The 13,561-nt window shown below is 42.7% G+C and overlaps 1 protein-coding gene across 7 annotated transcripts in view; it reads right to left on the reverse strand.

Moving 5' to 3' along the window:
• Mtss1 (metastasis suppressor 1) overlaps positions 1–13,561 on the reverse strand; it is a 141,670-nt gene that overhangs the window by 105,163 nt on the left and 22,946 nt on the right. For all 7 annotated transcript variants that reach the window (XM_005410950.2, XM_005410952.2, XM_005410948.2 and 4 more), the window contains exon 3: positions 10,493–10,566. In XM_005410950.2, the coding sequence (XP_005411007.1) occupies positions 10,493–10,566 (74 nt within the window). The remainder of the gene's footprint in view (positions 1–10,492; positions 10,567–13,561) is intronic.

Here is a 13,561-nt window from a genome sequence, read left to right on the forward strand (position 1 = left end):
AGTTCTAGTTCTTAGCTACAGTGCAACTGCTAAGAATGTTCAAAACATTATGCCATCCTACTATCCTGACTCACACCAAGTCTGAGTTTCAAAGCATGCCAAAAAATGAGTTTCAAATTATAGAAAATGGTAAGAGGTAAGACAAACTTTACATTCACGAGCCATTTTTTAAAAGCTGTTTCATCCTAAGCAGAATGTGGGTGACTTAATCTATTGTGCTAAGAAGTTAAAATGATTCAATGTATATTCAGAGTGGAAAAGCAATCAAAATAATGGAACATGAAAGCAGAATTCCCATTTATAAACCTATTTAACTAGGACAATAATACAATTTCTGTGTGAGAGGGCTGGAGAATTTATATGGAAACTACATTTATATAACATTCTATGGTTTTTAGCTATATCTCATAGTAAGTAGCAATAATTTATACAAAATTTTTCATTCATATAAGATTGAAACTGTAAGAAATATTCAATATAAAACATATACCCACATATGAATGCACATACACAAAATTAGCACAGCTTGAGGGGCTGTCGGGACCCAATGAGGCTACAGTAAACCTGTCCCAAGTTCTGACGCCACCACAGCCCTCAGCAGAGTTGCAAGCTCATCAGGGACCAGCATGCCTGCAAACCAGTTACCCTGGAAGAGAGGATTTGATCTTCTTTCTCATTTTAGGCAAGAATCTACTAAGTCCAGGTCTAGAGCTGTAGTTCTTTCATCTAACAACCAAAGAAAAACAAAAACTCATACTGAAAGCATTAGAGCTATGAAGTCCAATCAACAAAGGGTTTCTTGTTTGACATGACCCATTCATACTTACATGCAGTGAACACGTGTTTAGGAATGTTGGAGACCTGTCAGTGAGGAGCCAGTTCAACATGGACCTATGGGCAAACCCAACAAGCTCAATAACATGGATTGATTTCACCAATTTCCTTACTTCAGGAAAAATAGCTAACTGCAACCATCCTCCTCAGGTTTGTGAGAATTCTTTAAACACACTGAGAAGACAACAACAGGTCAAAGTTGACATGGCTTGGAAGTAGGCCTTCACCTCTGAACAGTTTTCTCAAGCTTTTCCCCAGTGATCACCCTGCACCACCCCCAAGCAGATTTTCTTTGGACTTTTTTCTCCTTACCCCTATCCTCCCATACAATTTTAACTCCAGGGTTTTATGTGTCTACTTATGCACCACATGCATATCTGTTCTTTATACAAGTTGATTACTCTTTATTGGAAATGACTGCCTTCAGAAGTGTTTTGCATTTCCATTTTTTTTCAGATTTTGGAATATCTGCATATACATAAGCAAATCTGTTTGTTTGTTTTCCGGTACCGGGAATCAAACTCACGACCTTGTGCTTGCCAGGCAGGCACTCTGCCGCTGAGCTAAATCCCCAGCCCCACATATGCAAGTCTAAATACAAAATTCATGTATCATTCTTATCCATCTTAAACACGTAGTCAAACTAATTTCACGCACTATTTTTAATAATTTGTACACAAGACAAAGGCGCGTGGTGTGGAATTTTCTACTTGTGGAACCATACTGATGATCGAAAAAGCTTTAGAATTTGGAGTATTTTGGGTTTCAGATTTCCAGATCAAGAATGCTCAACTGTGCAAGTTCCGATGTCAGGAACCACTTACGCCTTGGGAACAGTACGGTACATTTATTATTTAGAACTACAACTACTGTTCACATACATCTTTACATCTCATCCCCCAGAAGGTTTGTGTACCCAAACCTTCTACCATCCTCTAATTCGATGCCTCAGAAGGAAGGCCTAAACCTACTTGATTTTAACATTCCCAGAGCCCTGGGTACCTAGAAAGCCTGCAACAAAATGTTCTGATATAAACTGCATACATGGGGCAGCTCTCAGCATATTATATTTACTGTGAAAGCAGACAAATTGTTCTTACAGAAATACACTCTCAGATCTCCACCTTTTAATATAGGAGCCACTAGCTTTCTGTGGTTGTTTACAGTTCATTGAAACTTCCAGAAATTAAAACTCAGCTCCTCAGACACACTAGTCACATTTCAAGTGCCTGATAGCTGCATGTAGCCAGTGGCTACATGGCTATCATACTGGCAGGACAGCACACAGAGAGAATGCTTCTATGCTTCAAAGAAAATCCTATCGCACAGAATGGGCCTGGCCCAGACTGAAGCCAGCCTTCGTGTCAGCCCTCGTATCAGTCACCATGGTACACAAAGGACAGTCAATTCCTGCAATCAGAAGAAAAACAAAAGGTAACTGCTCTATGTTTGCCCAGCCAACTTCCCACTTTAGCCAACTACTGTATGAAAGTTCTTATTTTACACAGTTTCACTCTTGCTTATGATACAGCAACGAGACGTCAAAGCCTAACTTCCAGCAGGACAAAACATGCTTATGGCCTACTCAGTATAATTCATGTGATGTGAATCAAAATCAATAGGTCAAATTCAAAATTCCAAAAATGAAACTCTAAATACAAAGTTCTCTATGTCATGTTCAATCCAGCATGCCTAGACCCATATTAAACAGTACCAGAGAATTCAGCAGCTGGTCCATGATCCTTGGTGAGCAAGCTATGAAGTGCTCTACTTTATACCTGCAACAAATCAGCAACTGTTTCCTGGCACCTGAGATGTGCCCAGTACTAGGAAACCAGAGCTTAGGAGCCCTACGGCAGCTACACACAGGCCCAAGGCAGAATAAACACCAGACACTTTGTCTTTACAAAGCCCTTTCTCCGGGCTTCAAGAGATGCTTTATGCCGGATTTCTCTCAGACCCCTTGCTGGAGTAATACAACTGGAAAACTTAATATACCAGCCTTGAATCATTTGAACCAATACACTGGGCTCAAAGATAAATTACACTTGAACTTGTTTCTCAAACATTCCCAAGTCCTCTCCTGGGCGAATACTAAAAATAGTGAAGAAGCAGAACTGATCCAAAAGAACACAAACCCAGTTCACGATCTACAGCCACACATGGAAAAGCGCAGTCTCGTACCTTTTTGTTGTTGTTTTGGTAGAACCAGGGATCAAACTCAAGGCTTTCACACTGAGCCACATCCCCAGCCCTTTTTTATATCTTTCATTTTAAGACAGGGTCTCACTAAGTCACTAAGTTGTCCAGGTTGGGTCTGAACTTAAAGATCCTCCTGCCTCAGCATATAGGCATGCACCACATGTCCAACTTTTTTGTTTTTAATCAAATAAACAGACTTGACCTCATTCCTTTAAGGTTATTTCCAAAGAATTCTCGATTCCAGACTTGCAAGGAGGTGCTTTTCATAACTGTTTTTCATTTAAAATATTTTTTCAGCTGAAGAGCTTTGCAGGTAGAAATCACAAGGCTCTAATTACATGGGAAAGAGCTCTGGACTTAAAAACTAAAGTTAATACAGGAGTTAAAGGGCAAGAAGGTCTCAATCACACAACCTTGTTAGAATAAAGTCGGGGTGGGGACAAGACCAGGGTGGCTGGAGCTTGGAAACCGCTTCCCAGCAGCACCCCTAGGGAGGAAGATTCCCTGTCTCCTGCACCCAGCCAAGTGCAGGTGGCCACCCTTCACCCACTCACCCCCTCCATGACTTCGTCCAAGGGTTCCAGGTCTGAACTCCAGAGTGGACGCTGGCCAAGATGCTGTCCCAGCAGCCCCTGAGCCCCAGAGGGAACAGATTCCTCACCGGAGTCCTCAGGGCCTCTGGGACGCAGCTGCTACGTACATCTGTCACTCAATGGGTAGACAACGTCTGCACCCCACTGAATGCCAGATACTGAGCATCCGGGAATCTGCATCCCTACGAAAGGAAGAAGATGCAGACCTATCTACAGGCTGTTGCAACTGCTGGGGAAGATGGTGACAGCACAGTGGGGTGATGGCTCCAGCAGCAATGTGCACCACAGGGGACCTGAGAAGGGACACAGGGGACTCCCACCCACTGTGACATTCGAGGCCCTCCTCGAGCATGCACAAGGCCCAGAAGTGGCTAGAAAGGGCATTCCACATGGGGCAGGCACCAGTGCAAGCAGAAGGAATTAAAGGCCTCAGTTTGAGGGACAGTAAGCAAGTCTCTGTGGGTAGAGCCGCTAGCCATGGGCAGAGATGCCACTGCAAGGTGGGTTACGGCAAGATGGCAAGAGGCCTTCTGCGACACCACAGACGAACCTCGTTGGGGAGCAGAATCTTCCACAGCCTCCGCACACACGTCTTCCCAGGGAAGCGAGAGGGGCCTTCACGATCACATAGACCAGCCCAGATGCTCATTTCTATTTCCACTTTCTTCTTAGAACCCTCTCCCTTCAGTTTTCCTGTTTCCTGATATTGTTGTCTCCATCCCTTCTGTCCCCAGAGAGAAAGTTTCAAAGATAATACAAAAAAGGTAAAAGTACACTGTCCAACTTCATCCATATTTAATGTATTTAACAAGACCAAAGAAACACTTAAAATCATAGAATGTTAAAAGAAAAGGATACCTGGGATCATCTACGACCCCAGTTCCTTCACAGGTGAAGAAACTACAGCCCAGAGAAGAAATCACAATTTGCTCAGGGCCATACAGCCAGCAGAGTAAGAAGGCCAAGCCAGGAATGCCAGCTCTTAGTCATTACACCAAGGGGCTGCTGTTTTTTTTTTTCTTAATGCATTCAGGATCAAGTAACTTTAACAGTAAATATAAGTTTACACTAAATCCAAGAGCTCCTTACAAAAGAAATGCTAATTTAATAGAGAAGTCCAGTCTCTAGGTCACAATCTAGTTTCATCACTTTCAGACTATGTGATCTTGGTCACTTTCGGTAAGCTCTCTGTGTCCTGATTTCATTACTTAAAATGGAGGTCACAGGCACCTGTTTCACAGGCTCGTGAGAACAAAAGGACAATACAGCTGCCCCCCTTTGCCCACCATTTTGCTTTCTATAGTTTTAGTTATCCAGTCAGCTATGGCCTCAAAATGTTAAGTGGAAAATGCTAGAAATAAATAATTCATAAGTTTTAAATAAATTTTAGGGTAGTATATTTTATAATTGTTCTATTTTCTTAGGAGTTTTGTTCATCTCTGCCTGTGCTTAGTTTATCAATTAAACTTTACGATAGACATGTATGTACGGGAGAAAACAATACTCTCACACACACACACATAGATGAGATCTCTAATATATAAATTAGAGATCAATACTGTCTGAGATTTCAGGGAGCACCCCCACAGGGTGTGGAACACGTGCCTAGCAGATAACTAAGGAGAGCTGTACACGTAAACTACTCAGAACAGAGCCCAGCCCAGGGCACACATATATTCAGGAAACACGAACTATCATGATTTTCAATATAAAGCCATGCCCACTTTTTAAGGCAACAAATAAACGTTCTTGGACACTGAATATGAGTCTATTCTGCCTGGAAACCCATGTCCTTCCTTCTCAGAACCTTCAACTACTTCCTATGGGTTTGGTGCACCACCATCTGAACTTCCCTGAGATGGTACTGAAAAGCTACAGTAGTAACTACTGAGGCACAAAGAGGGACACACAATGACAGTCACACAGCATTATGCATGACTCAGCACATTATACGGTGGGCAGCAGAGTCAGTGCTTACAAAGGGGAGTGGGCAGTATGCCTGCCACAGTGAGACCAGAGCAGATCAACAGGCCAGGCATGGCCCACAGGTGTGAGACTGCGCCTCCACACAGGCCACCTCTACGTGGTTTATGGGAAAACCTTCCTAAGTGCCCCAGACAAATGCATGCCAGTCACTCAAGTATTCCTCAGCTTCAAAGACAGGCCACATACTGATACGCTATGGATGCCAAACAACAGAGATCTTGCTCCACAAAGTCTGGGGTTCTGTGCGGACTGATGGCATTAGTTTGTAGGCATTTAACAAAAATTATACATTTATTCCAGAGTGTAAAGTCAACAAAATATGGAACTGTGTCTAGTGCTAATAAACTCAAATTCCATTCAAGTGTAATTATTAACCAAAGCATACATATGATAAAAGTCAATTTACACTATTGTTTTTAAAAATCTTGTTTAATATAGGTATGATTCTACCCTTATAGTGACCTGATTCTACCCTTATAGTGACCGATTTTAAAAGTTTTTCCAAAGTCAATTTTATTACTGATGAATACAAAAGCCCTTTCAGATCTATTTATTTCCTTTGGGAAACAATATGAAACACTAATATTACAGAAACCAGAAACCTTCTAGCTTGAAAGTCTGGCAGATGCCAAAGGAGACATAAAAATAACTGCAGAAGACATACAGATGGCCACTAGGTAAACAAAGAAATGCTCAGCATCAGGGAAATGCAAACCAAAACCTCAATGAAATACCACCTCCCTCCATTAACAGCGGCTCTTATCAAAAAGACAAAAGACAACAAGTGTTGGCGAGGATGTGGAGAAAAGGGAATTCTTGCTCACTGTTGCTGGGGTGTAAATTAGTGCAGCCACTCTGAAAAACAGTAAGAAGGTTCCTCAAAAAATTAAAATCACAATTACCATATGAGGCAGCAGCCCCTCTACTGGACACAATCCAAGGAAATGAAATCAATCCGTCAAAGAGACACCTGCACTCCCACTCTTACTGCAACACTATTCACGTTCATAATAGCCCAAAGCTGGAAATAACCTACATGCCCACCAATGGATGAAAGGATAGAGAAAATGTGCTTACACACCATGGAACATTATTGAGCCATCAAAAGAATGAAATCCTGTCATTTGTGACAACATGGATGGAACTGGAGATCACTACATTAAGTGTAGTAAGCCAGGCACAGAAAGGCAAGTACATGGCAACTAAAACAGTAGACTTCCTGTAAGTTGAGAGTGAAGTGGTGGTTAGCAGAGGCTGGGGAGAAGAGAAGGGAGGCAGAGCAGGCAAAGTTTAGTCAATGGGTGTAAATGACAGTGAGACAAAAGTAAGTGCTGTGTGCTACTGCACAGTAAGGACTGCACAGATCAGCTGCATCAGTAAGAATTACACACAGTGTAAGGAAATGAGTAATTTCAACCACTTCTGACAGAAGGGCTAAAAAAACATGGAAGACTGCAAACAAAGGACTAAAGAAACTCTTTACTGCAAATTCTAGCAGCATGACAGCCTGCACCATCCTGAAGCTCAAACACATTTGCAGCTGACCAAAGCAGCCTGAAACATCTTCCCAACTCACTATTTCCTTGTGAGCATGTGCTTGTAGAGACCCCAAATGATGGATACACAGGCACCAACTACAGCATCGCTTGTAACGGCAAATGCCTGGAGACAATCTAAATACCCATCACAGAATAATTACTAAACTGTGCTTTCTCTAGACAGTGAAGCAAAGTAGCTGTGTAGGTACTGACACAGGAAGATAATGTAACATGCTGGGGGAATCAAAGCACAGGAACAATATTTCTTAGGGACTACCTTCTAAAATTGATCGTGTACATAGATCTTACTTCATATATCCTTCCACATATTTTTCTGCAGATGTATTTTTCCCCAGATGTATTTATATATGCAAAAAGGTCTATAAATGACATTTAAGCCTAATTCCTGGGAGACATGAGGGTACATTTTATATACTTTATTATTCGAATTTTTAAACTAAAGAGCATGTTCTGAATTTTCCTAACTTTTAACTACAAATTAACTTTAAATCATGTAAGTCCATCCAACTTTCTCTTGTTATCTCCACAAAATACAGTGTCTTTGCATCAATCCTAAACTCTCTGGGTCCTATGAGAGATCTCAAACGCCCATACCCCATGAAAGTACTGGTACATATGGATTCTAAACAACCAGAAGTGACCTGAAATCAAGCAGTTTAAAGATCTGTCAACAGAGGAGTCTGGTCGCTGTGATATTATTTGTCTGTGGTCAAATATGCCATCTCCAAAATCAAACTCTATCCCCATCACCACAACAATGGACAACAGTCCCTAAGAAATATTGTTACTGTGCTTTTATTCCCCAGCATGTTACATTTATCTTCCTATGTCAGTACCTACATAGCTACTCTGTTCTTTTTAGTGGAAAAATGGAATTCCATCTCCTGGTTCCTTTCCCACACATAACTGCTCTTTTTTTCACTCCAAGCATGAGAATGTCCAGGTCTTCCAGTTTCCCACCAAGAACCTCCCTCAGAGCAGCAGCTTCAAAAACTCAAGTTCTTACCACAGGAAGTTAAGGACAATCAGGGGATGTCTTTCTACTCCATCCTTTAGGATCCATCCAGCAACGGAAAAATAAAATCTAAAAACAAACTGTGAATCCCAGAGCCTCAAAAAATGCAATGGCAGATTTAAAATAGTAGTGCAAGCTGGCCATGGGAGCACACACCTGTAATCTCAGCACTCTGGAAGCCTGAGGGAAGGAGGGTACAAGTTTGAGAACAACTAGGGCAACCTATGAAGACACTATCTCAAAATTAAAAGCGGGGCAGTGGCTGGAGATGTAGCTCAGTATGAAGGTCTTAGACTCAATCCTCAGTACAGCTCTCCACACGTACAAAATAGTGCAGCAGTTTTGTTGGTTTTTTAACAGACATGTTCTGATGGTTCCTTTACAAAGAAATCAATATGGTGGACAAGCCCAGTTCCAGATACTGTTGAGATAGAAGAAAAGACAAAGCAGACCCTACCATATTAACAGTTATGAACACTGGCTGCATGTTACGATCTTCACGGCTGTAACTTCTGATGTTTCTATAACAGACATACATAAACTATGTCATGCTTTATAAAAAATGATACCAGCTAAGACCCACATAGAGCTGAAAAAACTGGAGAAGAATGCACAGTTCTAATGCCTCTGTCACAGGCTCCTAGGGAACCTTTTGAAACACTGCTGGCATCTTGGAAATGAGGAGAAATATTACCTCCCCTGGGAAAATTTCCCTGATTCCCAGAGCCAAGTTAATTGCTCACTTCTGAATATTCCCCTAGCGCCCTGTTCCTCTACTATTACCCTACCACACGTATTACTTCTGCACTGACATACTTTATTTACACATCTCCATTTCCCCACTCAATTGCAAGCTCCTCCAGGACAAGGAGAGCAAGGTATCGATTTCTGCAATCCCATGACAGCACCTGCAATAGAAGGAGTTGGTGTTTCTTAAATGCACACGGAATGTCCTTGCTGCGCATCCACTCACATATTTAATTAAACCCCTGCAATAAACGGATCTCTACTGAGGCCCTCGTACCCACGGTGTGCTTCAGGGAAACTAAAGTCTCATGCACCTGGGAACAACCCCCAACACTTGCCCCCTCACTTTCTAATGTCACCATGACAAGGATGAGAACAGGCACACAGCTATCAGTTTAAGAAACACACCCAACAAGAGAAAGCAAGAAAGGGGCCAAAGAGAGAGGCTGCACTGGGATGAGAAGGCCCACTCCCCACACAGGGATCCCCACATTACTAGCAATGCCGTAATTCTAAGGATGAATGTGCCCAGAGGGGTGTTCATTTTCTTCTTATTCCTTTCACATAGTATCAAAGGTTATGAACGATTGTATTCACTGAAACTACTAAGCCTCTTCAAAAGATTTCCCACTATTCACTGATTTAATAAATATACTTCAAACATCAACTATATTCTGAGCACTGTTTTTGGGTGTTCAGATGTAAGTCAGTCTGTAGCTCAACGGGTCTGCAGTCAAATGTGGCAGACACATAAACAGATATGACCCACTGGATACTGTGCTGATTACAAAAACGTTCCTTATTTGATGAGAACCTATAGAAATGGCTATGCAACCATCTCCATAGCTTTCCATTTCCACAGAGGACGCGGAAAACTGCAGGACAACCCATGCCAGGAGGGAAGACCAGTGTGCAACCAAAGCACAGCTCAAGACTCAACAATCAGCACGTCATTGACGTCAGGAGTCCCCAACCCCTGGACCAAGACAGGTCTGTGGCTTGTTAGAAAATGGGCCACACAGTAAGAGTGAGCAGCAAGCAACTGACACTTCATTCCCCACAGCTCTCGTTACTGCCTGAGCTCCGCCTGCGCTCAGACCAGGGTGGACCTCAGATCCTCATAGAAGCCCGAAAGCCCATGAGCTGCACATGTCGGGGCAGTCTAGGTTGCACACTCCTTTGAATCATCCCCAAACCATCCCCAACCCACCCCAGCCCCAATTTGTGGCGAAGTTCTCTGCCACAAAACAGGTCTCTGGTGCCAAAAAGGTTGGGGAACACACATTAAAATGATTAAAAAACTATCAGGCCATCTCCTATAGGAACTAGGGTTCCTTTTCTTTATTTTTCATTCTTTTTCACATGTGTTTTATTGTCTGGGGAGCTCGTTATAACTTCTCATACACAGAGCCCCACAGAGTTAAAAAAAAAATGTAAAATATGAGTCAGCTAAGCTCTGATAACTTAAGCTGCATCTTCTCGTGGAGCCACCCCGGGGGGAAAAGCCCACACGCTGAATTCAGTTAGCGCTGGAAGGCAGCCCTCCATCTGCTTACCACGTGTGTTGGTGGCCATGTCAGCCACTTTCTGAAAGGCATCCAAGAAGGCAGCTGCTGCTACTACTGTTGTCCTAAAATGCAAACAGATAACAAAAGCCTGAGGAATGTCTCACACTGGTAAAGTCATCACAGCTCAAGGGCTGAAACCACCGCTCTGGACTGAACGTCAGCTTCCAAGAGAAACAATCCAACTGGACACAGACAACCCAGGTGCCCTGGCCCCTTTCCCTCTTCTTCTTCCTTCCCACACCACCCCAATGATGTCCAGTCACCCACTGCTAGTCAACAAATACAAACCCTTCTTCCTCTTCCCTTCCACCTGACTATACAGTTACCAGGCAAAATTCTGCAAAGGAGGAAAAGAGGCATTTTTATCCAAAAGAAAAATCATCAAAACATATAAATGGTATAGAGAAAACCAGCTTTAGAGTAGGAAAATAATACATATACACATGAATTGGAAGAAGGACCAACTTGGGAGAGATCACAGAGTTCACCAATTCATTGCAGTGAAATGAAAACTGAGGCCACAAATCCAAAGGGACTTTAAAGACCATCAGTTCATACCAGAGCTGGGACTGCGAGCCAGCATGGTGTCTTACAGGCCCAGTTCAACCCAATGCAATACAAGGTCCTGGCAGGGCGACTCTTCTCCCTAAACCCCAATTAAAATGAACTAAAGTTTTATTTTTTCAATTAGGATGCTATTTAAACTGCACTTTCTGAATTTCTAAAAGCTGAAAATGGAGAAAATTTACTATACTTATATTACATCCTACAAATGTTTTGCATTCTTAACATCCTCTTGAGTGCTCTGTAGCCTGCTGGTTCCTAGAGGTGGGACCCAGGAAATCATGCAATAAAGGACAGGTGACATTCCATGCCTCAGCCATAACTCCAAACTAAAAGGCCCCAGAACCAGTGCTCAAGGACTTTATAACCAGACTCAGAGCTTGACGCCAGTCTCTCAGTGTGTCTTATGTGGTGCTACTCTCTACTGAACACATCTGAGAAGACAAAGCTGCTGAAGGGAGAATAACACTAAGAACTAGAAAGTAAAGAGTTTAAAATGGAGAAAGAAGCCGGGCGTGAAGGCGCACGCTCCCAGCACTCGAGAGGCTGACGCAGGAGGATCGTTCCAAGTTTGAGACCAGCCTGGGCTACAGAGTGAGCTCAACACCAGCCTGAACGGCATAGCGAGACCCTGTCTCAGAAAGATTAAAAAAAAAAATGGAGAAAGGAAAAAAATAGCCATGAAACAAAAGGTTCCTGAAAAGTGCTGCAAGTGGTCCCTTAGGGCCAAACTTCAAAACGAGGTCTGACAGTTTCCAGTAGGGCAAGGAAAATTTTTTAAAAATGACATACATACATACAAAATTCTTCTTTGAAACATATTTTTTAGAGTTGACATCAAATGTAAACCCTGGAAAAGTCAGCTTTATCAAACATCCAGGGATTTATAAATAGCTCATTCTGATTTACAATTAGCATCTGACATAACGGCTGCATTTATTCTCACTGGACTTGATGTCAATCCTCCAAATTTCCTGAGCCAGATGTAGAGGTGCCTTGTATATTACAGAGTCACTAAGGCTCCAATGTAAATTAGGGTAGAGGACAATTCTGAGGAAGTAAGAGCTTTTAAATGACAGTCACACTGCACTTCTGACACAGGCATAAGACATCTGGAGTGGTTTAGCTTAACTGCACCAAGACTTACATGCTTACTCTGCAGTCTTTATCCCTTTTCTAATACAGAAAATTAAACTCTGAGCCATATGCTAGTACTCTGACAAAATAATAAAGAAATAGTCCCCACCCTCAGCAGGCCTAAACGTTTTTTTAAAACTGAATAGGATGCACCCTCTAAGAGCAGGGCTAAGATTATTTTAAGTTTTATTAAGTCATGGGTGTCCAACCTTTGGTTCACCTGGGTCGCACTGAGTGAACAGTCTTACGCTGTATAAATAATATTATCATAGTTAAAATATATGAGCAACAAAATTTTTTTGATATTCTTATTTAAAAAACTTTTAAAAGAGGGCACGTGGCTCCGGTTAGCCAGGGTATGTTCCAGATAGCTTACAAGTTTATTAAGCTTTAGCATCCTCACTAGCAAAAGGGAAAGAAAACAGTTTTCCTGGTCAACCCTGAAAGCCTTCCAGAAAACTAAAGAAGGCTGAACAAGTGGGCTGGGCATGGTGATAATGTGCCTAAATGTTTTACTGCAATAGAAGACCTCCTACAGGACGTAGACTAACCTATCTAAAAACCACAGTGAGCTGGTATGGTGGCACACACCTGTAATCTCAGCACTCTGAAAGGACGGGAGAAGGAGGGTAAGTCTGAGCCCAGTCTGGGCAACTTAGCAACTTGGCAAGACTCTGCCTCAAAATAAAAAAAAGGGCCAGGGATGTAGAGCAATGTAAAGGCTCTGGGTGTGCTCCCCAGTACCACCAAATGAATGAATGAATGAAGTAGTGATTAACTAGGTAGGGGAAGAGATGCAGCTAATGAAGGTGAGTCTGGTGAAGCTGTGTGAACTCCACGCTGAGGAGACTATAATTACAAGTTCTGGAGTAGGGAAATGGTAAAGGCCTGGGCACCTGGAGAAGGCACCATACTCCAGAATCCACAGTCCACCTGTAGGCCCACTTGGGACTCTGTAAATCCAAGCACCCCAGAAGCTGAAGGAATGACAGAAAAAACGCTCATCCCTCTCCAGTTCTTCTCTGCCCCCCTGGAGGGGTGCCGTGGAATCTGCAGTCCTATGGCTTAAGCTCCAGGCAGCACCCTCTGATGTGCCCAAGGCTAAGGTGGTGAAAGCCACAGTGTCCCCCATCATTTTCCTGGCGTCCACAGGGCTCTTTATCCTGGAAACACCTCCTGACCCTGCTGCTCTCTGAACCTTCCTCATCCCTCCAAACTACTGACGTCATTTCCCAAATTTCATGAATGAGAATCACCCAAATAATTACTTGTGACCCTCACAGGGCACCCATTGAGCACAACAGTACCCTTTTCTCCACACTGATTTAAACGGTGGAGCTTCAACAAAGAGATGCT

This window comes from Chinchilla lanigera, unplaced genomic scaffold, assembly GCF_000276665.1.
Source record: "Chinchilla lanigera isolate Chin_1 unplaced genomic scaffold, ChiLan1.0 scaffold00139, whole genome shotgun sequence".
In the NCBI taxonomy this organism is placed as follows: domain Eukaryota; kingdom Metazoa; phylum Chordata; class Mammalia; order Rodentia; family Chinchillidae; genus Chinchilla; species Chinchilla lanigera.